At 47.6% G+C, this 25,074-nt stretch overlaps 1 protein-coding gene across 1 annotated transcript in view; it reads left to right on the top strand.

The window, feature by feature from the left end:
- Nucleotides 1-25,074, top strand: part of ASAP3 (ArfGAP with SH3 domain, ankyrin repeat and PH domain 3) — a 63,193-nt gene that overhangs the window by 27,904 nt on the left and 10,215 nt on the right. Inside the window, exons 5-18 of the mRNA XM_033157912.1 lie at nucleotides 2,721-2,770; nucleotides 4,163-4,289; nucleotides 8,715-8,800; nucleotides 9,003-9,078; nucleotides 9,867-9,953; nucleotides 11,385-11,494; nucleotides 12,922-12,991; nucleotides 14,585-14,672; nucleotides 16,759-16,807; nucleotides 17,773-17,960; nucleotides 20,048-20,181; nucleotides 21,616-21,710; nucleotides 21,887-22,067; nucleotides 23,647-23,732. Coding sequence (XP_033013803.1) covers nucleotides 2,721-2,770; nucleotides 4,163-4,289; nucleotides 8,715-8,800; nucleotides 9,003-9,078; nucleotides 9,867-9,953; nucleotides 11,385-11,494; nucleotides 12,922-12,991; nucleotides 14,585-14,672; nucleotides 16,759-16,807; nucleotides 17,773-17,960; nucleotides 20,048-20,181; nucleotides 21,616-21,710; nucleotides 21,887-22,067; nucleotides 23,647-23,732 — 1,427 coding nt within the window. The remainder of the gene's footprint in view (nucleotides 1-2,720; nucleotides 2,771-4,162; nucleotides 4,290-8,714; nucleotides 8,801-9,002; nucleotides 9,079-9,866; nucleotides 9,954-11,384; nucleotides 11,495-12,921; nucleotides 12,992-14,584; nucleotides 14,673-16,758; nucleotides 16,808-17,772; nucleotides 17,961-20,047; nucleotides 20,182-21,615; nucleotides 21,711-21,886; nucleotides 22,068-23,646; nucleotides 23,733-25,074) is intronic.

The following is a 25,074-nucleotide window of genomic DNA, read 5'->3' as shown; positions in this document are numbered from 1 at the left end:
ATGCTGCTTTTTAATTTTTATTTTTAGGAGAAGACTGTATCAGAAAATGTTTCTATGATGTAACGAAAGAGTGGTAATAAATTTAGCATATTCAGCTAAACCTCATAATAGTATATCATTAGGGTACAGTGGAATCGCACACGTATGCATATTTTATTGGGAACATTCGCCAACTGAGCTGGACGGGACTTGCTTCTGCGTTACCGTGGAGAGGAGCCAGCTGCCAGTGTCCACAGTAGCTGTGGAGAGCCTAGATCTCCTGAATTCATTTTTTTAAATCTCCCCCCCCCTTTTTTAATCTTCCTGGATTCATATTTAAATTCCATTTACATTGCCCCAAACTTATACAATATATTTCTCACGATATTAACACAATATTTTGTAATCTGGATCAGTGTCAAGAAAGTGTCACTTTCTCGCTTTCTGTCTCTCGGTAGGGACGGGTGGTGAAATGTCTCAGTGATACCCACAGCACCCACTCAAAAAATGTGGACATCAGTAATTGCAAGGAAGTGAGCAGGCAGGCAGAGGAGGGGTGGCTCAGTCTCCCTCTCTTCCTTTCCTCAACCCCATTCTGGGATTTTACCAGCCTTTGGGCATAGACCCATAAGCACTAGAAACTTGCTGCTTTTGGTTTTCTTTTGATGAAAGCTCATTTTAGCAGTTTGCTGATTGCACCCTTGCAAGGCACCCTTGCCTAGGTCATAGAACCATGGTTCTCTGTGGCTTGGGCCATGGAACACAGGAAACTGCCTTGTTATTTAGTTGTTTAGTCATTTAGTTGTATCCGACTCTTCGTGACCCCATGGACCACAGCACACCAGGCACCCCTATCTTTCACTGCCTCCCGCAGTTTGGCCAAACTCATGCCAGTCGCTTCGAGAACACTGTCCAACCATCTCCTCCTCTGTCGTCCCCTTCCCCTTGTGCCCTCAATCTTTCCCAACATCAGGGTCTTTTCCAGGGAGTCTTCTCTTCTCATGAGAAGAAGAAGAAGAGTTTGGATTTGATATGCTGCTTTATCACTACCCAAAGGAGTCTCAAAGCAGCTAACTAAGCCTTGTTTCCTGGTGTATTCTCCCCAGATACCTGGTCCAGGGGAAACTGGCAAGACTGGAAAGTCAGCTTTCTGCTACACATTTCTGTGTAGTAGACTGTGCCACATTTTTTATTGGGGGAGAAATGGTGCATTTGGTTTTTACAATCCCTCCCTCTTAACAGCTCAGCGCACTTGGTTGCTGTGGCACTAATGCTTGTAGCATAGTGGCACTTCTGTGAGTCTGCCTACCAATGCAGCTCATAGGATGGTAGTGATGCTCTGTGCATGTCAGGTGTGAGATCCTGCCCCCCTCTGAAATACAATTTACTCATGCATGCAAGGGGAAGCTCCTCCCATCAGAATCTAGTTTTCCTTTCCTCTCCCTACCCAATGCCCCAAATCTGTACCATTGTGGTGGTGTGTTAGAATCTGACATGAAAGAGCTGGGTGCAAATCTCCACTCAGCCATAAAGCTCACTGGGTAGCCAGTCACTGCCTCTAAGTCTAACCTACCTTGTAGGGTTGCTATGAAGATTATACGAGGGGAAGAACCATGTATGCCACCTTGAGCTCCTTTTCCCTTCGCATCACACCCTGGGATCCAGTTCAGCAGCCTTTTCCTTTGACACCTGGGCTCAGAGCAGAGTGATGTCATCAGGTCCTGGTCTGTGGTGCAACCCTGAAGGCGTGGGGTGTTTGTCGAAATAGCAAGCCAGAGGCTGCAACTGCAGATACACCGTAAATCTCCTTGACTCCTGCCTTTTCCCTTCTCCTGCACAGGGAGCCTTTGAGCTTTCCCCTCTTGTCCTTCCCTATTGAGGTAGGCTAGCTGCTCCACACACCTAGACCTCTTTCACACCGTACGCTTGAAGCTCTTTGATACCACTTTATAAACAGTCATGGCTTGCCCCCAAAGAATTCTGGGAGCTGTAGTTTCTCAAGGGTGCCGGGAGTTGTTAGGGAAAACCCCTTTCCTCCTTATAGGGTTGCAATTCCCAGAGTGGTTTAACAACCAATCCCTCTTCTCAGGGAACTCTGGGAACTGGAGCGACCCTCTGGATTGGTTGTGAGTAAGAAAGCAGGAAGTGGGGTGCTGACTGAGGGTGGTGGGCGGTTCTCCACTTGCCCTAATGGTCCAGCCTCAAACTTGCACACAAACACCCAGGCTGTTTTCTGCACAGTTGCCAAGTATGAAACCAGCTTGGTTCTGACCAATGAATGCAAAAGGCACTGGTGTTAGGGAATGATGCTTAGGCGCTTGGGGCATTAAAAAAAATAAACAAACCCAGACTTTTGTTTTACTAGGCTCTTCCAAGAATCCCTTAGCACTCTCCCCACATCCACTCCCCATAGCAGAATTCTGGCTCCGGGCCTGCTGAACAGATGCCCTTTCTGTCCCATGGCCAAATGGCCCTACGGTCCAGAAATCAATTGAAGTGCAGAGAAGCAAAGACTCGGATTTTTCAGCCTCTGGCCTGGGGAATGCTTCTGTTGAGACGGTTTAACAGCTAACAACTTCTCCTTGCTGTAATCAATATGTTCTGCTTTCCTGGCATTGGCAGGAGGAAAGGTTTTGTTCGCTCGGTAGGGGGTGGCTGCCCCCTCGTCCCATCTCTCTCTCCCCCCCCCCACTCCGCCGTGGGGACTCCCCTGCTAACTCTGCCCCTCTCTTGCTTGGCAGGATTCCAAGAAGCAGATTGAAAAGGCCTGGAAGGATTATGAGACCAAAGTGTAAGTAACCCCTGCTGCCTCTGGCTCGTTTCCCCATCTCCTCTCAAACAAAGGTGTTTTGTTGTGGGTTCAGCGGCATGGGAGGTGGCGGAGCTGGCGTCAGCCAATGAGACGGCTATTTATTAATTTGTGCTGCTGTGCTGTCCAGTATCATTCTGGTGGCTGTGCTAGAACCTGTAGCTTGCCAGCAGAAGGTCCCCAGGTTCAATTTGTGGTGTTCTCCAGGAGGGGCTGGAAAATGCTCTTTTCTGATACATTGAATAGCTGCTATTTGTCAGTATAGATCAGAGGTGGACCAGTGGACCCTTCACATGCTATTGAACCATAACACCCGTCCCCATTGACCATTGTCCTTACTGGCTAGGGCTGGTGGGACAGTTTGGGGACACCAGGTTGGGCAAGACAGTTCTAGGTCTTCTGAAGATCCGACTTAGAGAGGAGGAGGAGATCTGCAAGGGGCTGATGGGAGTTGTAGTCTAGCAACATCTGGAAAGCCGGTTTCTCCATCTTTGAATAGGTAATACTGAGCTAAATAGACCGGTAGTCTGACTGTTATGTTTCCTAGCTCTGATCTCCATTATATTTCTGCGGGATCTCCCCCCCCCCCCATAAAATAAACAGAAAAGTGTTTAGTTGTTGCAGTGGTCCCAGAGGTAACGAAATGGGCCACAGCAGTTGCATACCATGGGCGAATTTTTTTAAAAAACACCCCTACTTAACACGTGACAATTTTTTCTGCCATGTGGCTGCTTGCTTGCAGCCTGTATGAGTACAACTGCGGTAGGATCACCACTTATGCACCACCAAGGTAAACAAGATGGAAGAAGACACATGCCTGCATAGAATTGCATGCTCTTAATTTATATGCATGGGTGCCAATTTAGAAATAATTACTATTATGTAATTAGACATATAATATATAGTGCAGCTTGCCATAACAGGAAAGGCTGTGAGTTGTGTAAGAACATAAGAAGAGGCCTGCTGGATCAGGCCAAAGACCCATCTAGTTCAGCATCTTGCTCTCACAGTGGCCAAACTGGATGTGCCAATGGGAAACCCACAAGCAGGGCATTGGGTGCAACAGTGCTCTCCCCAGTTGTATTCTCCCCAGCATCCAACATTCGGAGGCATACTGGCTCATAGTACAGGTGGAACATAGCCATGGAGCCTAGGAGCCTTATCTTCCATGAATTTGTCTGAAACCCTTTTAAATGCATCTAGGCAGTCGCCATCATCTCTAAACCATGGGTGTGGTTGGGGATGGGGAACCTGTGTCCCTCCAGATGTTGTTGGACTCCAGCTCCCATCAGCACCCCAGTCAGCACAGCCAGTGATCAAGGCTGATGGGAGTTGTAGCTGTTGCATTATCTTTGGCATTCCGCCTTCCCCTAGAGCAAAGATGGAAAAGGAGAAGGAGCGAGCCAAGATATCTGGAGTCATTCAGACCGAACCATCGGCTGCAGAAATCGCCGAGGACCTGCAGAAGGAGCGCCGCACTTTCCAGCTTCAGATGTGTGAGGTAGGAGCTCCCTGAAAATGATGCTGTTTGTTCCTCCTAGGACTGGATGCTTGACCCTGACAGCAAAGCCTTGGCTGGGCCCTGTGTGGGCATAGCTGCACAGGTGCTTGGAGTTAACTGGTCCTCAGCAGCTACTTAGGCCCTTTGGCTCAAACCTAAAAACTCTGGGAGACTTATTTGATACTTTCTGGGCTGTTCATTTGATCCAGGAGTAGAAAACTCCCCCCCCCCCCGGACACCTTCTCTCGGAGGTAATCTGTTGGGGGCTAGATGCTATTGGTGTATTGTTATTATTATATTTATATCCTAAAAATAGATAGTGATGGCACCAGGTATGCCTTCCAGGGGGAGAGTGTTCCATAAGCAGGGAGCCACCACTGAGAAGGCCTGTTCTTGTGTTGGTTCAAATGGGGAGAGGTAGTCCTTGAGTATACAGAATGTGCAGAGAGACCAATATAGCTACTGTTTTGGAAAAGCAAATGAGAGCAACTCCTTTCTGACTTTTGTGTGCCTCCTAAACACACGCGTACACATGCCTACAAGTTTGTTCCTGGGAGCCTGAGGAAATACCTTATTTTCCCTCAAATCATGCAACCAGGAAAAAGGAAAGAAAGTTATTAAATTGGGGTGGGGGGAGAGAGAGAGATGTTAAAACTGGTGGGGAATCCTTTTGGCCTGGTGGGACACATCCTTATCTCCCATCCCCTTCTACAGGGCCAACTCTGAGAGGTGGGCATGGCCATCTCAGACATCATGATGGTGTCAGGTGAGTGATAGGTGGGTGGTCCCTCCCACTTCTCAAAATTGACACACAGAGTGGGCGGGGGGGGCATGGTCTGCTTTGCCAGCACATTCCCTGGAGGGTGGGGGACATGCTGGCATACTAGCACCAAGCACAATTGAAACCAGTGCCCCTTCCCTTCAGCTGACGTGACCCAGTGATGCAAGCTGTGGTTTGGAGAAAATGGCCTCATGGGCCAAGATGGGTGCCCTGGTGGGCCAGGATTGGTCCACAGGCAGGACACTCTCTGCCCCTGCTTTGAAAAGGCAGGACAAATAAGGAGGAAATTAACAGGATGGAAGGAACTCTGATAGGATAGAACAGGAATACTCAACGTGATGCCCTCCAGATGTTGTTGAAGAGCATATTCCCCCATCCCTGTTGGCTGAGGATGTTGGGAGTTGGAGTCCAACAACATTTGGAGAGAGCCACATTGGCTACCCCTGGGATAGAAAAATGGGGCAACTTCAGGAGGCATCAGGGCTTAGAATGTCTCCTTGGCTGGAGGCCCAAACCTTTCCCTGTTGCATTTTTTTGGAAAGGATGCCTGGAAGAGGCCTGACTTCTACCAAAGGCCAGCGTAGGACTGGGGGAGACACAATAAAGCTAATGATAACAACCCCTGCCATGTAGGAAGGAATCCAAGCAGCTGGAAATGTTTTCTAATTGCTACACATCTCCCCTCCCCACCCCCCTGCCTGTTTCAGCCCTGCTGTTCTCCCAACCAGTCATACAGCACTGGATTGTCCCAAAGGTGTATTAAACACTTTGTGATTGGACGGTGGAATCCACAAATTTATGGAAACCACATACCTCTGGCAGCCTCTCCGCAGCATTGCTCGGCTGTCTCCGGAGAACATTTTTTCCATTGCATTCTGAGAGATTCTCTCTGGCTCTGTGGAACTTGTTGCATATGCTTGAAGCCGGCCACCTGAGCCCTGGACCTGCCAAAGAATGACTTTGACTTGGCAAAAGGAGCTTGTCTTTCTTGCATGTTGCAATGCGCAAGGGAGCCTTGCCTAGCAATACGGTGCTGGTTAGTTCTGTACATTTCCTGGTTGTTTGCAAGGCCTGCAGCTGTGGATGCGTCAAGACTTGTTTGTGTCTGTTACCAACAGCTGTCGTGTGTGACTTGCATTTGTCAGAGTAATATGTGCGGATATCGTGAAAAGGTGCGTTCATAGGGGGATCCGGACTTAGTTGTGCTTCTAGCAGACCCACTGAAATCAGTGGGGGAGAATGGATACAACCAGGTAGATGTGGAGGCAGACCATAGCCTTTGTGACTAGTAGCCATCAGCAGCGCTCTCCTCCATGCATTTGTGTAACCCTCTTTTAAAGCCATCTTGGTTGATGGCTTGTTCCATTGAATCCTGCAGGAGCAAGTTCCATAACTATGCGCTGCAGCCTTAGTCCCTGACACCATGAGAGACCAGGCACAACCCCCTCCTCTCTACTGCAGCAGGAGATAAGAACACATTTGCTCTGCTGGGTAGCCAAATTGCAAGGGACAATTTCCCTTACTGCTGAAACAGCCCTCTCCAGCTTTTCAGAGCTGGAGGAGAAATCAAGGGCTCCGACTGCCAACCCACCCCCAACTTTCTGCTTGGAATTGGGGATAATTCCCTGTCACTTGTTCTAAGCCATGATGTGGCACCCCTGGCTCTGGGCCCACATGTGGCTGGGACTCCCCCAGCTGCGCTTTGTACTCTCACTGAGTGCTTTTGCTGAATATGTATCCTTGGTGAGGCCTCTTGCTTGCTTCCTTGCTTAGACGGAGGCTGAGTTAAGTGTGTGTGTGTTTGTGTTTGTGAGTGTAAAGCCCTGGCATTTGCACGGCCTACTGTACAAAGGTGAGAGTCCGATCTGTTGCTTTGCCCACTGTTCCCTTCTGGTCCATGGTGGCAAGTGGCCACTGAGTTTCGTGGGGCAGGTGGTAGGGCGGCCAACAGGAAGTGGAAACGGAGCCAATGACGAGCCGGGCCAACTAATTCTAGTGACGTTCCCATCCTGCCTGCTGAATTCTACAAGGGCAGCACCATGGGAAGCTGACAGCTAATGCAACCCTCTGGACTGTAGGCTCACAACCACACCATCCATTTAAAGAACATAGTCTCTCTCCCCCCCCCCAAATCAGAGGAACTGTAGTTTAAGGGTGCTGGAAATTGTAGCTCTGCGGTAGGAAAACTATAGTTCCCAGGATTCTTTGGGGGAAGCCATATACTTTAAACACATGATGTGGGTGTGATCTAAGAAAATAGGCAGGTGGTGGCTGATTGAGAGCAGACTGAGGTTGGTGGAGCAGTGCCCCAATCGCCCTGGTGAACCAGCCTCTAACAGTCTCTGGCTAGCGCCGGTTGCTTCTGGACCTGCCGATCACTGGCATGTGAGGTTGCCCATGGAAACATGTAGCCATCCATCTGAAAAAGGTTCCACTCCTGCCCTCTTAGTTTTCCAAAGCTCAGTGCAACTGTGGCGATGGATGACCGCTGCCCCTTCCTCACACCAGGTTCCTCTTGTTACTCTCGCCAGAGAGCAATAGACACTTGCCATGGTGAGGATGCCGAGCGCCGCAGAATTGTGGACTCCTGCTTGTGAGTGCAAGACTTGCCTTCCTGTTGCGCTCAGGTCCTGCTTGGTGGCTTCCTTTAATGACATCTGGTTGGCTGTCCTAAGAACCAGGATGGGGCTGCAGGGTTCTTACGTTCTTGCAGTAGTTTCCAGCCACTCTGTCTATGGGGCCCCTTGGTGTAATGTTATGTAAAGCTATTGGGGGAAAGAAATACCCTCCTCACCCCCAGCTGCTTAAGGCAACAGTCTTGGCAGGTCGGTGAAACAGGTTCATGTGAGTTTTGGTTCCCGAGGGGCATTCAGCCATCTTGATATGTGTGATTTTCAGCTGTGCAAGAAATCGGAAGAGGAGGCTGAATGATGGCTCCTTGTGAGCTGCAAAGGGTTGGGTTTTCCAGAAGGGTTAAAAGAGCTCCCCAGTGTTGGGCGGGTGGCAGCTTCCCTCTTCCTTTGTGTGGTTTTTTCCCTTTATTTCTTCCTTGATTTGGGTGGAAGCGTTGGGGCTCTGCCAGCGAGTGAGTCATCCCTTTGAATAGCTTCACTGTTAAATAAATAACAGCACATGGAAGCACTCCTTCTTCGCTTGCAGCTCTGTGCCAGAGGAGCAATAGCAGGAGGGGAAAGATACGAGGCGTGTCTAGTATATCTAGAGAAGCAGGCGCCTGTTTTACTTTTTTTACTTATGCAACTTGTATGCTGCTTTCCCCCAAAGTGGCTGATGACACAACAAGAATGCAAACCGGCAACTGAGCATTCAGACACTAGATCGTTTCAAAACACAGTATGCCAGTCCAAATAGATTCATTTTAATAATGTACTGTAAGTTTTATGAAATTTTAAATTCTAACATAAAGTATTAAGGTGCATCAATTAATATTGAATTACAGAACTGTAGCGTTGGAAGGGACCTTGAGGGTCATCTAGTCCAACCCTCTGCGATGCAGGAATCGCAACTAAAGGGAGAGAGCAAAGTATTCACGCAGTGACAACTTTACCAACACCACCATTTTGAAAAATCTGTTATCATTAGATCCTGACCGGGCATTTCCCTTTTTTCTTCCCCTGTCATCCTAGTATCTTCTGAAAGCCAATGAAAGCCAAATGAAGCAAGGACCAGATTTTCTGCAGAGCCTTATCAAGTTCTATCATGCACAGCACAAGTAAGCGCCCCAGGAAGTCCAGCTTCTGGCCAGTTGCCCGCATCACTTCCTGTGAAGTGGTTTCTTAAGTGACAGCTGATGACTCATGTTTTGTTGTGGCTCTCTGACAATGCAAACTTAACTTCACAATGTTCTCTCTCGCCCTCCCTTTTTGAAACATTTCTTTTGCTGATTAAAAACAACAACACCGAAACATTTCCAGTTTCTTCCAAGATGGCTGGAAGGCATCTCAGAACCTGTACCCATTCATTGAGAAGCTAGCAACGTCTTTACATGCAGTAAGTCATTAAGGGATCTTTCTCATCTAAAGCATTTGCAAGGGACTCTTAATTGCACCTGCAGCCCTGGACTAAACCATTGGCTTACTGCAGGCTGGAGAATCTCAGGCCCAGGGACCAAATTTGGCCCCCCAAGCCGCTCTATCTGGCCCCCCAAGACTCTACCCAGGACACACCCCTCACTGGCCCTAGTTTGCACCCTCCTTGGGTGTTTTGCCTGACTGGAAAGTGTCCTTGAACTCTGACAACGCCTCTTGTTGGCCTGGGTGGAGATTAAAGAGGGGCTTGTGTGAGTGTGTGTATAAGGAAAAATTTAAGTATGTGTAACTGTACTGACCCATATTCCTCCTCTCTTCTGTTGTTCTTCCCATTGTGAAGAGATCCGTCTGGTTTTTCGCCTGTGAAGCTCCACAAATAGTTAGGGTTGAGCTGAATTCTTTAAAAAATGAAACCCAGATTTGTAGCATGTGGTTTTGAGGGAGTCCATTGTGATAGAAGGGGTAAAACTGCCTGTCCTCCTTTTTGGAGAATGTTCTGTCAAATAGAAATGTTTTGCACTAACCCCTCAAAGTTTGTAGAACCCTACAGTGAGATAGGTTTGTTCTGTGGGAGACTTCCCTCTTGATTTCCCCTTAACTCCCTGGGATTAATAGAACAAGTCTCAACAGCAGAACAACAACAAAACAATGCCTAAGAATGTCGTGGCTGCTGCAGTGTTAGTGGTGGGCTGGACCGGGTTTGTGCAGCCTGCATCTGACCTGCCTCTCAGCATCTTCCTCCCTTTCTAGCTTCATCAGGTGAAGGAAGAAGAGGTCAAGCAGCTCACTCGCATCCGTGACTCCCTCCGAGGCATCCTGCAGCTAGAGAACAAAGGGGTGAGTTTCCTGTGAGCACTTTTTGTGTGTGTATGTGAAAGAGGCTGGGCAGACCTTCGGGATCCCATTCTATTTTAATTTGAGGTTGGATGGCTTTAAAAGAAGATGAGACATTCGTGGAGGTTAAGGCTATCAGTAGTTACTATTGTTGATCATTACATTTATTTCCCACCTTTCCTCCAAAAAAGACCTCAAGGGTGGCAAACATAATTCTCCTCCTCCACCAATTTTATCAAGATCTAGCTGAGAAGTTGTGGCTGTCCTGAGGTCACCTCGCAAAGTGGGGATTTGAACCCTGGTTTCCTGTGTCCTAGTCCGTATTTTTCGATCCATAGGGTGCACCGGACCATAGGGTGCACCTCGTTTTTAGAGGAGGAAACAAGACAAAAATTTTTTTTCTGGTTTTCCTCCTCTAAAAGCCCTGTTTTTTTGAGGATCAGCTAAAACTTTTGCAGCTTTTTTTGCAAAGGGGGAAAAGCAAAGCTCCTTTTGCAAAGGAGGAAAAGCCCCATTTTATGAGGTTCAACTCACATTTCTGCAGCTTCTAAAGGAAAGGGAGCCTTTTCTACAGTTTCCAGACAGATAATCTAATCAGCCAATCACATGTTGCTGGGGAAACAAACAACCTCCTTCTGCAGCATATTCAACAATGGAGGCCTGGGCAAGGGGGCGGGGCTGAAAGGGAGCCGGGGACTCTTATCTCTTTCCCGATCTCCTGCTGATCAGTTGCTGAGCGGGGTCCTTTCAACACCCCCTTTTCTCTTTGTAAGAAAAAAAGCATGATCCTCTTTTGGCCCCTGGGAAATTCAGCTCCAGGGACCACCATTCGCTCCATAAGACACACATATATTTCCCCTTACTTTTTAGGAGGAAAAAAGTGTGTCTTATGGAGCGAAAAATATGGTATATTCCACCTCCACCATTGGAGGCTGCTTGCCTCTGGATACCAGTTGCCTGGAATCCACAATGGGAAGGGTGCCATTGCACTCGAATCCCGCTTTCAGGAGCTGCTTCTTACAGGCTGCTGTGAGAACAGGATGCTGGACTAGATGGGCCACAGGTCTGATCCAGCAAGCACTCTGCTTACGCTCTTATATCACTTGATTCATGAAATCATAGTTGATTATTTATGTTTTGATTCATTTATATCTGGCTAGATGTTTTGTATTGAAACGGGCTTTTTGCATCACGCTTTGGTCATGCTGCTGATCTTGCTTATACATACCTTTCACCTTTAGTAGAATTGGCAGTGTCTATACTGCCCCCCCCCTCCACCCAGGTCCTTGAGCTAGCCTTGCTTGTGAGAATAGATTGCCTCCCAAAGGGATTTTGAACAGCGGCTGTGTATCTGTGTGGAAGGAGGGGGTTAACAATGGCGCATCCCATGTGTAGAATCGCTATATATGTTTCACACGTCCTTGCAACTCTCAGGAAAACCTCAGCAGGAAGAACTCCGGCAGTGGCTACAGCATCCACCAGCACCAAGGGAACAAGCAATATGGGACCGAGAAATCGGGCTTTCTGCACAAGAAAAGTGATGGGTGAGAATGCGCAATTGTCTTTGTACTGGATCTCCAGAAGGTGGCGGCCAAAAGTGATACAAATGGCTCCTTGGGAGGGTTCTTGCATCTAACTTTAGCTCCAGCATGGCTCCTGCAGGTACTGCATGCACTTGGAGTGGTCTCTCCCCACCACCCCTTGGAATTAGGCTGTGTGTTTGGTGACCACAACAGTTTCTCCAGTTAGCCCATGGGAGCCATGGACCACAAAAGGTCAACACCACCTGCTGTATGGGATGGTTTGTCTGAACCATATTAGGGTCAGGATTGAGCTGGTGCGAAGCCAGGAAGCTTCCTGGCTGAGTGGGGATCTGATCCCTGATATTGTCAGTCCTAGTTCTAACACTCTAACCACAATGCCATGCTGGCTTCTTGCTTCTCCCTTTCTAAGTGGCACTGGTGACACTCAGATCTGCAGGTCCTCCTTTTAACCCAAATGTGCATTTGGGGATCCATTCTGTATATTTGCATGGTGGTTAGTTTTGTTGCAACCCACCTTAGATCAAGTTATGGACAAGTGTTTTAATGAGCTCAAGCATTCAATTTCCCCTGCTAAGCATGGTTGATCATGTCTGTCCGTTATATGCCTGTTGCAGATAGAGTGCTGTTAAATGACCTCTCAAGCCCTAATTGTATTTGAAGGATCACCTGCATACATATAAATAAGCCAAGACCTTGAGACTGGCTTCAGAGCCTCTGCTCTTGACTCCATCATTGGAGGGCATAGCAGATGGGATCTTTTCAGTGATGGCCCCATATTTTTAGGGGCTCCCTCCTGTGGGAGACGCATCTGGCTCCATCAGTACAGGCTTGTAAATGAGCATTTAAAATACCATTTCTTTTCATAGCTTTTAGCTGACATGCTGAGCTGAACGACTTACAGTGTTGCTGCGTTTAAGTACCCTGGTTTAATCATTAAATTTATTTTATATGAGCATGCTACTAGCCTATGGATTATTTTAAGTAACTGTATGTTTATTTGAATGGAGTTTTTGCTGTCTTGTGCTTCTGTTTATTTTTCTATAATAGGCTCTCTGGCAAGGGCTTTCCCCGAAAAAATAGTCTAGAAATATGTAAAGTGAATGAATAAATGGAAGTAAATCACTCTCTGTGTCTGCATGTGCATGGATAGGCACACACGCGTGTTTCATCCAGCTGACCTGTTGAAGATTGGCTTTTAAAAGCGTTCGCCTGCAATGATCCCACTGCAATAAAATTATTTGGCGTTTAGGGTGCAAAAGTGCTTCCCCCCACACAACCGTTAACTTGGTGGGATCCTTTGCCCAAAGAAAATGCATGCCAAGCCTCTAAAGACAGGAAGTCCAGCCTTTTGCCATTTGTGACTTCCAGGGGAGATAATCTGGGATATAAAACTGCGTTTGCACTGCTTTTCTTTATTGGTGTCCCAGGATTCGGAAAGTGTGGCAGAAGAGGAAGTGTGGCGTGAAGTACGGATGCCTCACTATTTCGCACAGCACGGTACGTAGGGCTTATGGGAGTGGGTGTGGAATTTCTTGCCCAAAGAGCTGCCTGCAAGCTACAGGTGTGTCCATACTGATGTGCATTAAGGTTTTTTTAAAAGGAATTTCTTTGAGGCTTTAGCGAATGTGCGATGTCCAGTGTGGGGCAGGTGTGCGTGGTTGGGGAAAACCACCGAGCGGCCCAAATGTGGAGGCTTGCAGGATAGACTTGACCTGTGGCTGGAGGTTCCCTAACTCTCTTCTAATAGCTATCCCCACACAAGAGCCACTGGGTGGTCAGAGTGGTAACCCTAGAATCCTGGAGAGCCTGGGTTCAAATCCACTCAGTCATATGAAACCCACTGGATGTCTTTGGGTCCGCCCCTATCTCTCAGTCTCTCCTCCCTCAGAAGGCTGAAAGGGAGAGGGCGGGAAAGTGTCTACGCCGCCTCTAGCTCTTTGGAGAAATGGAGGGAAGTAAGTGTAATAATAAAAAAATGAAATAAAATCATTTTGCCTCTCTCGGCTTGCCCTGCTAATAGCTTGCCACTCTGTGGAATGTGGTTTCTGATGGGGCCTGTGGTTAGCAGGGAGTCTGGGGCCCCACGTCCCTTTCCTGTCTTTGCTTCACCTCTCAGAATTCATTTTCCGTGTTCCTTGGCCAGCTCCCCTTTCTCCATTCTCTTTCATCCAGTTGTCTTGTAGTATTTGTTTCCAAACACACTGCTTTCCTTCCTTTCCTTTGGACCACATCAGCAAGGCCGAGAGGGGGTTCTTGCTGTCTGGGCAGCCCAGGATATCCATATACACGGCCTAGGCTTGTTCCTCAGGGACATCACTTCGGTGCTGCTAATCCAGCAGCTTGACTTCACCCCCACAGGTGCACTCCATTGTCTCTCAAGACAGATGGGAAGCCAACAGCAACGTGTTTCTTTCCTTTCCGCATCCTAACTCGTACTGTTTTCTTTTTGTTGCCTGTGTGGTCCTCAGACCTTCCTGTGGTGGTCATAACCACTTTCCCCCCTAGTGGTTATGGATTGCTGCTTGTGTCAGGTCTGGTTTTGTAAATTGCACTTTGATGTGGTAAAATAAAAACAGAAAACCCTAAACCCACAAGGTGATTTGACCAGGTTTCATATGTGTCTAATATGTGGTTTGAATGTGCCCTCTTGTGGATAGAGCTGGTATTTCCTGTGCCAGAGAAAATCCTATTGCAGGGGTCAGCAACCTTTTTTTTTAGCCGTGGGCCGGTCCACCGTCCCTCAGACCATGTGGTGGGCCAGACTATATTTTGGAACGAATTCCTATGCCCCACAAATAACCCAGAGATGCATTTTAAATAAAAGGCCACATTCTACTCATTTAAAAACACGCTCATTCCGGATTGAGAAGGCGATTGGGCCGCATCTGGCCCCCGGGACTTAGGTTGCCTACCCCGTCCTATAGCCTCCATTCTACTCCTACGTGGTACATTGTAGGCATGGAGGAATCTTGCCCATTCCACTTCCATAGTTTTCCAGTCTGAAGCTCAGGGAGCTCGGGGTGAATAGAGGCCATAGGGAAGAGTCCGCTCGCTACCCCGCTACCATTTCCTCTTGCTTTTTTTTTGCAGATAAATCGGCCTCCCGTCAAGTTAAATCTGTTGACTTGCCAAGTGAGGCCTCATCCAGAGGATAAAAAGTCCTTTGACCTTGTGACACGTAAGTGAATTTAAACCGTCGTACTTCATGCACCCTGCAGGCGGGATTGAGCGGGCGAGACCAGTGGCGGATCCGACGGTCAAGGAGGCAGTTTCTGCACAATGCTGTAGAGGAAAGCGAGGGGCAAAGGGGGGGTTGTCAACATTGGAAGATAGCTCACCTAAGGGAAGGGAAGCTCTGATCCTAAACCTCCACTGGCTTGCAGGATATCTTTGGGAGAAGAACAGACTAAGGAATGAATGAATGAATTTATTTTTATGGTCACAGACCAACTTGCAAAAGGCTAAGGAGTAAATGCTACACAAATCTGGAGTGGAGTCCCTAGGACGGTTGGATGGCACCTTGTATGCCTCCTTCCAGCAGCTCCTGCAGCCAAGCTGGTACCAAACTTATTGCTCTACTTTCCTTTGGGCCATATGAGCGAGGCTGAGAGGGGGGTCTTGTCATCTGGGCAGCCCAGGAACTCCATACACACTGCCCAGGTTTGTGCCCTAGGGAGGTCACTGGTGCTGCTAACACAGTGGTTTGAATTCACCCATGGAGGCGCACTCCATTGTCTCTCGAGGCGGACGGATGCCCCAAACCAACAGCAACAGGTGGGATTCAACTATGTTGTTGCATGCATGGAAAGAGGGCGTGGTAGCATGGTTAACATCAGTTTATTGGCATTTACCTAACTCTTACAACTCATTTACCTATGGGTTGTTGTTTTTTTTAATAAAAAAACCCAATATTTTCCTAAACGTTATCAAGCGTATTGATAACATCAAGCAGTTTTTCTGAAGCAAAACACTTGCTGATCTGCAGGTTGAGACCAGAGGTCAGCTGCAAATCAGTTTCATCTGAATCTCTGAAAAAAGAACATTTAAATTTCTTCATTTTCTAAACAGTGACTTTGGGGGTTGTAATTTTTAAAATATATATATACAGTTTATACTAAACCCACAAACATTTTCCGTTCTTATAATTCATATAAATATCATTTCCCACTCCACAATATACAACGATGCATAATAAATAAGAAAATGCAAACACTTGAACTGTATCTTGGAAATCTGTTGTTTCAAAACATCACAAACAATATCATTTCTTCACGAATCCTTCAGAATTTGCCTTCCTGGAATTGTTGTAATATCTTTTTAACCTGTCACTGTGAACTGTGAACTGATGTGAAAGCTACAAATATATATGCCTGACTTGGTATGTATTAGTCACATGTTAAGGGTTTGTTCTTAACTATTGGTTGGTCTTTGGGTGATTTGCAGTAGATCACCAAGGACACGTCACTTCCAATTGTCTAACAACAGCAACAACTTCATACCCATAAACAAAAAGAAAACGAAAAATGTAATTTTGAAATGAACAAAACTTGGGTGGAAGAAACCAGGACTGTATTTTTGTGTGAAAGGACTGTGAGCACAATTCTGCTACCTAATACAAATTCCTGGGCTGAGACAGCACTCACAGGTGCCCTATTCTTTATAAGTCTTTTTCTTTTTTTGTATACCGGTATATATGCTTAATATTTCTGCTCTTTGCTCTTTATGCTTAGAGGCTGGGGCAGGGGTTGTCCCAGCCCTAGATTGAGGGACTGTCCAGGATTTGGCTTAATGCAGATGACAAACCCCTTTAATTCCCCCTGGTCCAAGTGGCATTGTCCTCCAGCTACTATTGTCCCACAACTTCTCCTCCATAGATCCAGAGATTCCTTATGCAATTGATGTAGATCTCCTATTTGGATTGTCAAAGTGTAGGGAATCTCCATATTTAGGGAGGCGAAATTAGGGGCTGCAGTAGTTGGAGGAGGGTTTGCAGTCTGCATTAAGCCGCAGTATGAACTGGCCCTGATATTCAGGCAGCTGCCAAAGGGTCTAACGCTACCTACCATTTGGGAACATGCATTGGGGGGACAGTTCTTTGCAGCTGAGATTGCAAGGTTCCTGGACTGAGCAGCTGGATGGCCACTGAGCTCCCTTCCCATTTTAAAATACTGTGAATGCTAGTTGTTGTTGTTGTTATGCTACAAGTTGAGAGAAGTTTCATGCTTCTTTACTCTTTCACCCACCCACGTTTCCTCTCCTTACAGATAACAGGACTTACCACTTCCAAGCAGAGGATGAGCATGAATGTATTGTGTAAGTCCCTTGCTGCTTGTTCTCTCTGCCTTAGGCCTCCTGCCCCTCTGATTGGGGAAAACTGCTTGTAGCATTAGCGAGGGGAACAAGCAGCTGCTGTGTTATGCATTTGCTTAAGGGGTAAAGAAATATGTTCTTACTTCTGTTCCTGCTGTTACATCCCTGGTTTGTTTTGTTTTGCTTTTTTCTCCCAAAGGGCCCATTGCTCAGTGGTAGAGAATCTGCCTTGCATGCAAAACGATACCAGGTTCAACCCCTGGCATTTCCAGATCCTGGTCTGAAACCCTGGAGAGCCACTGCCTGCCAGTTTCCCCCAAAGTATCCTGGGAATGATAGTTCGTTGAAGGTGCTGGGAGCTGTTAGGAGACCCCTGTTCCCCGCACGGAGCTACAGTTTCCAGAGTGGTTTAACAGTCTGTCCCTCTATCCAAGAAACACTGGGAATTGTAGCTCTCTGATGGGAACAGTGGTCTCCTAACAGCTCTCAGCACCCTTAACATGCTACAGTTCTTGGGAATCATTTTGGGAAGGCTGTGAAAGTGGCAGGATCACTGCTTTAAATGTATAGTGTGGGTGGGATGTCAGTGCGGACAATATTGAGCTAGGTGACCCCAGTGGTCTGCTGTTTCGAATGCCTAGTAACTTTTCATCTTTAGGTAATAGTATCATAAGATCTGGAGTGCAATATCCTGATATTTATAAATAAAGCAAATCTGTTTTAAAACGTTACCACCTCCCAACACCGACAATTATTTTTTCCATGAATGAAACAACCTAAATGTTATGTTTTGTGTGTCTGTGTTAAATTCGTATTCACCTGTATTGGTTTTTTAAATTCTTGAATGAAATTGAAATATTTCTTTAAATGTAAAAAAGCCTTTCCTTAGTGACTGCAGTCACGAAAGGCATTTGTCCTGGCCTGCAAATTAAATGGGTTCCTGGTGGGTGTTCTTTCCCATGAACCAGGTGGGTGTCGGTGCTCCAGAACAGCAAGGACGAAGCACTCAGCAACGCTTTCAAGGGGGACCCAGGGGGGTGCGTGTCTTCGGCTGGCAGCATGGCAGATGGGGGGCTGCAGGAGCTCACCAAACTCATCATTGGCGAGGTGAAGAACATGCCAGGCAACAAGCAATGCTGTGACTGTGGAGCCCCAGGTAGGTTCAGGAGGGGTGGGTGCTGCAACACAACATGAGGATGGGTTGGAGGATGGCTGGCAGCTAACAGATTGAGATTGAATCCTGACAAGACAGAAGTACTGTTCTTGGGGGACAGGAGGCAGGCAGGTGTAGAGGACTCCCTGGTCCTGAATGGGGTAACTGTGCCCCTGGAGGACCAGGTGCGCAGCCTGGGAGTCATTTTGGACTCACAGCTGTCCATGGAGGCGCAGGTTAATTCTGTGTCCAGGGCAGCTGTCTACTAGCTCCATCTGAGACCCTACCTGCCCGCAGACTGTCTCACCAGAGTGGTGCATGCTCTAGTTATCTCTCGCTTGGATTACTGCAATGCACTCTATGTGGGGCTACCTTTGAAGGTGACCCGGAAACTACAGTTAATCCAGAATGCGGCAGCTAGACTGGTGACTGGGAGCAGCCGCCGAGACCACATAACACTGGTCTTGAAAGACCTACATTGGCTCCCAGTACGTTTCCGAGCACAATTCAAAGTGTTTGTGCTGACCTTTAAAGCCCTAAATGGCCTCAGTCCAGTATACCTGAAGGAGCGTCTCCACCCCCATCGTTCTACCCAGACACTGAGGTCCAGTGCCAAGGGCCTTCTGGCGGTTCCCTCGCTGTGAGAAGTCAAGTTACAGGGAACCAGGCAGAGGGCCTTCTCAGTAGTGGCACCCACCCTGTGGAACACCCTCCCACCAGATGTCAAAGAGAAAAACAACTACCAGACTTTTAGAAGACATCTGAAAGCAGCCCTGTTTAGGGAAGCTTTTAATGTTTAATAGATTATTGTATTTTAACATTCTGTTGGAAGCTGCCCAGAGTGGCTGGGGAGACCCAGCCACATGGGTGGGGTATAAATAATAAATCATGATGATGATTATGATGATGACAGGATGTGGATGCCATTGCCTTGTCCAGATTTTTCCAGTACTTTCCCTGCTTTAAAATAGCAGCAGGGAGAAGAGGAATGCTTATCTGAGCAAAATCCACCTTTGCTCTGCAAAGCACTCAGCAGCCCTGCATTTTCAGACCATAAAGTCATAATTTTCTGGAAGGAAGATTTTAGAAAATCTCCAGAGATCGCTGCTTTTGTGTATGTGGTAGCCCCTGGCTAGAGGATGTCATGCACGCTACATGGTATACTGTAAACCGTGAAATACCTAGGCAAAAATATTTAGAGAAATCTTTAGCAGGATATTACATATCTGGTGTCTGGTACGGACAGATCTGTAATGTTTAATGCCACTAAATTTGCAGTGAAGGCTCCTTAGCTTTAGACAAGGACATGCTGCCTTGCTCGAACCTAAGATTTTGTTTTTTATGTACAGGGGTTGACTATTTTGCGCATGTCCAATTGACATGTGGGTCCTTCTGGACCCAGAAGAGGGTGGTAGTGGGCTAATAGGCGTTCCACCAACACACGCAGGGGCCAGGAATGGACCCCCTATACAAAATGGTTGCCACTTGTATTGTTTTTATTTACTGTGTGGGTCAAGCTTTTATTTTTGTTAAGAAGTTCAATTCTTAAGTTGTTTGGCTACAACTGTATTTGGTTGCCTTAATAAAGGATTTGATTTGATGCCACCTAGCAGTTTGAAAGCATGTCAAGTGCAAGTAGATAAATAGGTACTGCTCTGGCAGGAAGGTAAACGGTGTTTCCGTGCGCTGCTCCGGTTCACCAGAAGCGGCTTAGTCATGCTGGCCACATGACCCGGAAGCTGTACACTGGCTCCCTCGGCCAATAAAGAGAGATGAGCGCCACAACCCCAGAGTCGTTCGCGACTGGACCTAACCGTCAGGGGTCCCTTTACCTTATGAAATCCAAGGCACAAGTCTCAATAAGCCTTTTGATCCAATGGGAATATTTCCATGTCAGCCCAATTGAAATGGATGAGGGCTATGCCAGGGAGTCTCTTAGCCATTGCCTTCACTTCCATGGGGCTTCCAACAGCTTGTACCCACTGTCCTTTTGTAACCTGCTTACATGTCAAGATGGGAAAGGAATGAGTCTTGGCGGGTAGAAAAATGCCTTTTTCATGTAGCATCTCTGTACTTGGCTTCTCTCTCAGATCCCACGTGGCTCTCCACTAACCTTGGCATTCTGACATGCATCGAGTGTTCAGGGATCCACCGTGAGTTGGGGGTGCACTACTCCCGAATCCAGTCTTTGACCCTGGATGTGCTCAGCACTTCTGAACTGCTGGTAAGCACAAAGGCTGTGCGTTGGAAACAAGAGTGGGCCTTTCCCCACTTCAGTTTTGCCCTCCTTACTCCTCTCTTTTATAGCGACACTGCCAAAGTTGCTTTCTCCATGGTGGCATCACGTTCTTTGGCATCCTGAACTCAGCAGTGGGAAGCTAAATCTGGTGTAAAACCAGGTATTTCTGTGTCTACAAACAGATTTTAAATCTAGCAGGAGCCGGCTAAGTGTCCTTGGGGTTGGTTTAGACGAGGGGTGGGGGATCTCTGGCCCTCCAGGTGTTGCTGGACTCCCAAATCCCATCATCCCCAGCCAGCATGGCCCAGTGGTCAACATCTGGAGGGCCATAGTTTCCCCAGTCCTGCTGCTTTAGATCTCTTCTTGCACGACAGTAGCTGCTGTGTCCTTAAGAGCGACACATTGTAAAGTGACGCCGCCGGGAAAGGCAGAAGCTTGATAGCCCAAAATAGGAATAGGCAACCTGTGGCCCTCCTAAAGCTGCTGGACTCCAGCTCCCATCAGCCCCAGCCAGAATAGTCAATACTCAGGGGTGATGGAAATTGTAGTCCAACGTACGTTCCCCACCCTGGCCCTAAAATAAAGAAGGAAATGTTCCTTGTGGAGAATTAATCAGGGACCGCTTTTCCTTTTTGTACTCTATGCCTTTTCATACCTTCAGGGTGGTTGTGGGGACTTTAAATATAAATTGGGTTAAAATGCCGTCATTCTCTTTTAGCGTAGTTTAGATTTTCAAGGATAAGAGAAAGTAATCAAAATGCACCAACATATTATAGAAATGTAGCCAGAGCAAATAATCTCATCACTGGTGCTGCCCAAATGTCTGAGGCAACAAATACAGAAAGTTAAGCAGCAAAGAGTTTCCTAAATCCTCTTATCCCTGTCCTCCTCTAATGGCTCCCTAAACAAAATTGATTTCACTTGCTGTCCAGAGTGGAGAAGCCGGAGGGGAGGCCTTTTGCCTTGGATTGCCTTGCCAGCTAGTCAAATGGACACCTATGGGAAGCTCTTCTACTTACAGTATTGTTATTGTAACATGGCACCCTTAGGAAACACCCACTGCTGTTGCCTGCCCTGGGCCTCCTTTTCATTTTCTACCCCCCTGGCAAGGCATTTGGGTCTAGCCTAGGTTGCCATTTCCCACAATGCCCTGTTTCCCTGGGGCATTGTGGGGAGAAACAGGGCAATGTGGGGAGTGTTTTTAATGGTGGGCTCGCATCGCTGCTCAGAGCACCACTGATCCTCCCAAACCATTGCCAGGCAAGCCTGGGAAGGCCTCTTAAAACAGAAGAGGGGGCCCGGCAGGGAGAGATTTTGCCCAGGACCTCCACCCACCCACCCAAAGCCTGGGTGTCCTCTATGCTTCATGGAAATACGTCTCCCCTCCAGTAACACCGGTTCCTTTCCTTGTTCTTAAAGCTAGCAGTCAGCATTGGCAATGCCAAGTTTAATGAAGTCATGGAGGCCACTTTGCCAGTCCCCGTTAGCCCGAAACCCTCCTCAAGCAGCGATATGTGAGTAGAAACTGAAACAGCCGGGGGTGGGGTGGGGGGAGGAGCGCATTGGTTGTTAACCAGAAGGTTGGCGCTTCAAGCCCACCCTGGGACAACTGTGGGCAGGGCTTCCTGTATTGCAGTGGGTTGGGCGACAGGTTCCGTGTTTGAGACGTCTCCGTCTTCCCTCCACACAGGAATGCCCGGAAGGAATTCATCATGGCCAAGTACATGGAGCGCAAGTACGTTCACAAAGCGGCCAGGGATGAGCCTTGCCGCCTCTGGGAAGCAATCCGGAGCAGGGATCTCCTGGCTCTGCTTCAGGCCTTTGCAGAGGGCCACGACCTGTCCAAACCTCTAGCCAGCCCCGAAGGCCAGGTGAGCAGAATAAAACTGGGTGTGTGTGTGTGCGCGGGGGAAACACTGGAACGAGGTGTGAGCCATCGCTTAGCTAGCTGGAAGCAGTTCGGCATCACGAGACCCCATAAATAATGGCCTGCCACATTGTGGTGGCTGGTTTCCCCAGCCACTCTGGCCGGCTTACAGCATATATAAAACATAGTGAAACATCAAACATTAAAAACTTCCCGATATAGGAGTGGTTGGTAGAAGCAGGGAGCCCAAACAGTAGGTGTCGATCCAGAGCCAACTCATTTTGGTTTTCTCCCCATCCTCTTCCCGGCTGAGTTCTTCAAGGGCAGCATGGAGACTAAGAGGGGTGCCACCCTGTATAATGGTTGCAAGTCAAGAGGCAGGCAGGTGAGGGCAGACTGAGGTTGGGAGGCAGTGCCCCATTTGCCCCAGCGGAGCAGCCTCCTCCTGTCTTGCAACCCCATCACTATAGGCACACATACTCTGGTATGTCTTGCAGGGATCCTGGCTGGAATATGCTGTAGTTGAGGGAAGACTGAAGTTGGTGGGGCAGTGCCCCATTTGCCCCCAATGGAACCGCTTTTGTTGGGCCTGTCTTTCTTCAGGGTAGCTGCTGTAGCAGTGGGATGCAAAATATAATAATAATCCTGCCCTGTTTATTGTTATAATGAAGAATTCATTTTGCAGTGGTTAAGCTCACTCTGCTTCTGGATGGGCGGCGAGAGACTCTTGCCCACAGCTCTCACCACTCTGCAGCCCCCCCTGCCACTCCCAGGCAGATGTCCCCTCCCAGGTTGCATCCTTTCTCCCACTTTCTGGTTTAAAGTGCCAAGTTCTCTGGCCGGTTCGCAGAGAGATTAAAATATATAGATACCAATCTATACCAAGCACTCTAAACACCAGCTAGATAAAGATCGCAACAACAAAAAAACATATGAATCTAAAACCAATGTAAGCACAACAGTTAAAACCAATTTGTATAAGACCAGAAAAGGGGGCGGGGACACATTAGAAAAATGTAGTTCATTGACTGCAATGTTTTTTCAAAGCATAATTGCTGCACGGGTGGAGGGCCAGCCCCACCCACTCTTTGTGTGGGTTGGAATGTGGCCCCCAGAAGCATAGCCATATAAGAGAATGTGGCCCTCAGGCTGAGAAGGGTTCCCCGATCATGTTCTTTCAGATTGTGGGACATCATGAAGTTGGTGGCAGTGTGCTGCATGCGCACAATGGAATCATTTTCAAGAGATGTGCATCAGATTTAGAAGCTCAGTCCTCTTTTCAGGAATCCTCTTTAGTCTTTCCCTCTTGACGGTTTTATGGGTATTTTGGATTGTGCTTTTGCGTTGTTCCTCTCATCATCTTGGGAATTGCCATATTGTAATATGAGTTGTAAACTAACTTTCCAAGCAAGTAATAGTAAGTCCCTTTTCAAAATCACACCCAGGCAGCTTACACAGGATTTCCTTTGACTTGTGGCTAGTTTGTTTTTGTCCTCCCTTCCACCCCATCTGACTTGATCTATCAGAGCAGAGCTCTAGCACAGAAAGGTTTGCAAAGTATTGCCTCTTTACCCTTCTCATAGGAACCAGGTGAGCGGGCTTTGCATCTGGCTGTGCGCTATGCCAACAAGACCTCGCTCCCGCTGGTTGACTTCATTATTCAGAACGGGTAAGGCTCAGCGTGGAGAATTCTCCGCTACCTATAGACAAGGAAGTTTGCAGGAAGGCAGAATTCTGCACATATAGAGTTGTGCAATCAGGTTCAGTTGGATGTGATATCACTCTGCCTAATAGTGGGCACAGCTGGTGGGTGCTGATAGAAATGGGGCCACTGAGAAATCAGGGTCACTTTTAAAGCACATGGCTTCCCCCAAAGAATCCTGGGAAGTGTAGTTCATAAAGGCTGCCTGGAATTGTACCATTGTGCTAAGGAACTGCAGTTCCCAGGAGCCATGTGCATTTAATGCAGGGGTAGGCAACCTAAGGCCCAGGGGCTGGATCCGGCCCAATCGCCTTCTAAATCCAGCCCGCTTGGTCCTGGAATCAGCGTGTTTTTACATGAGTAGAATGTGTCCTTTTATTTAAAATGCATCTCTGGGTTATTTGTGAGGCATAGGAATTCATTCATTCCCCCCCCCCAAAAAAAAATATAGTCCAGCCCACCACATGGTCTGAGGGACAGTGGACTGGCCCATGGCTGAAAAAGGTTGCTGACCCCTGATTTAGTGTATGGTGCAGACGTGACCAAGGAGGAGTTATCAAGCTTGCTTAAGGGAATCTTGAGTTTTGCAAAGGTACAAAAAGAAATCTTTAGACACAAAAACGTAAGGAGAGCCCCGCCCTCCCAAATAGCCTGATAAGAACTGAGCATGCTCAGTAGGCACAGAATGTGAGGATTGTTAGAAAGAAATAAAAAATTTAGAGGTGTGGGGATAGAGAAATGGATTGTCCTGTTTGGGAGGAATAGCTGGCAAGAACCCTGAAATCAGAGGAACATAGAAAGCGGCCTTACCCGAGTCAAATCATTAGTTCTTCTAGCTCAGTATTGTCCACACTGACTGGCAGTGGTTCTTCAGTGTTTAAGGCTAAGGTCTTTCCCAGTTTTACATGGAGATGAGGCAGACTAAACCCCTGTCCTTCTGCATGCAGCCTCTGAGCTATGGTTGCTCTACTCTCATTAAGTTTAGTGTATTATTGTTGATGCAGGTCCCATCTGCAAAACGCAAAGGTGGAATTCAACTAAAATTTTGCGTTAGTGCAAGGGGATTTTCCCTCCTCTCCTCCCCACCCCCCCATCCCGTGCACGCACTATGCCACCCCAAAATCTGCTCTGGATGGTTGAGGGAACCCCTAGAACAGATTTAGGGAGAGGCTGTTCTGTTACACAAGGAGAATGCCTGGTGCTGACGGAATTATCTGCTTAGTGCTGCGTCGCACACAACCCCAATACCAAGGTTCTGAATTTCTGGCCAATTCAGACTTTTTTCTAAAGTAAGGACAGGGGGGGGGGG

This window comes from Lacerta agilis, chromosome 8 (assembly GCF_009819535.1).
Source record: "Lacerta agilis isolate rLacAgi1 chromosome 8, rLacAgi1.pri, whole genome shotgun sequence".
Taxonomy (NCBI): domain Eukaryota; kingdom Metazoa; phylum Chordata; class Lepidosauria; order Squamata; family Lacertidae; genus Lacerta; species Lacerta agilis.
This window is presented reverse-complemented; position numbering and strand designations above follow the sequence as displayed.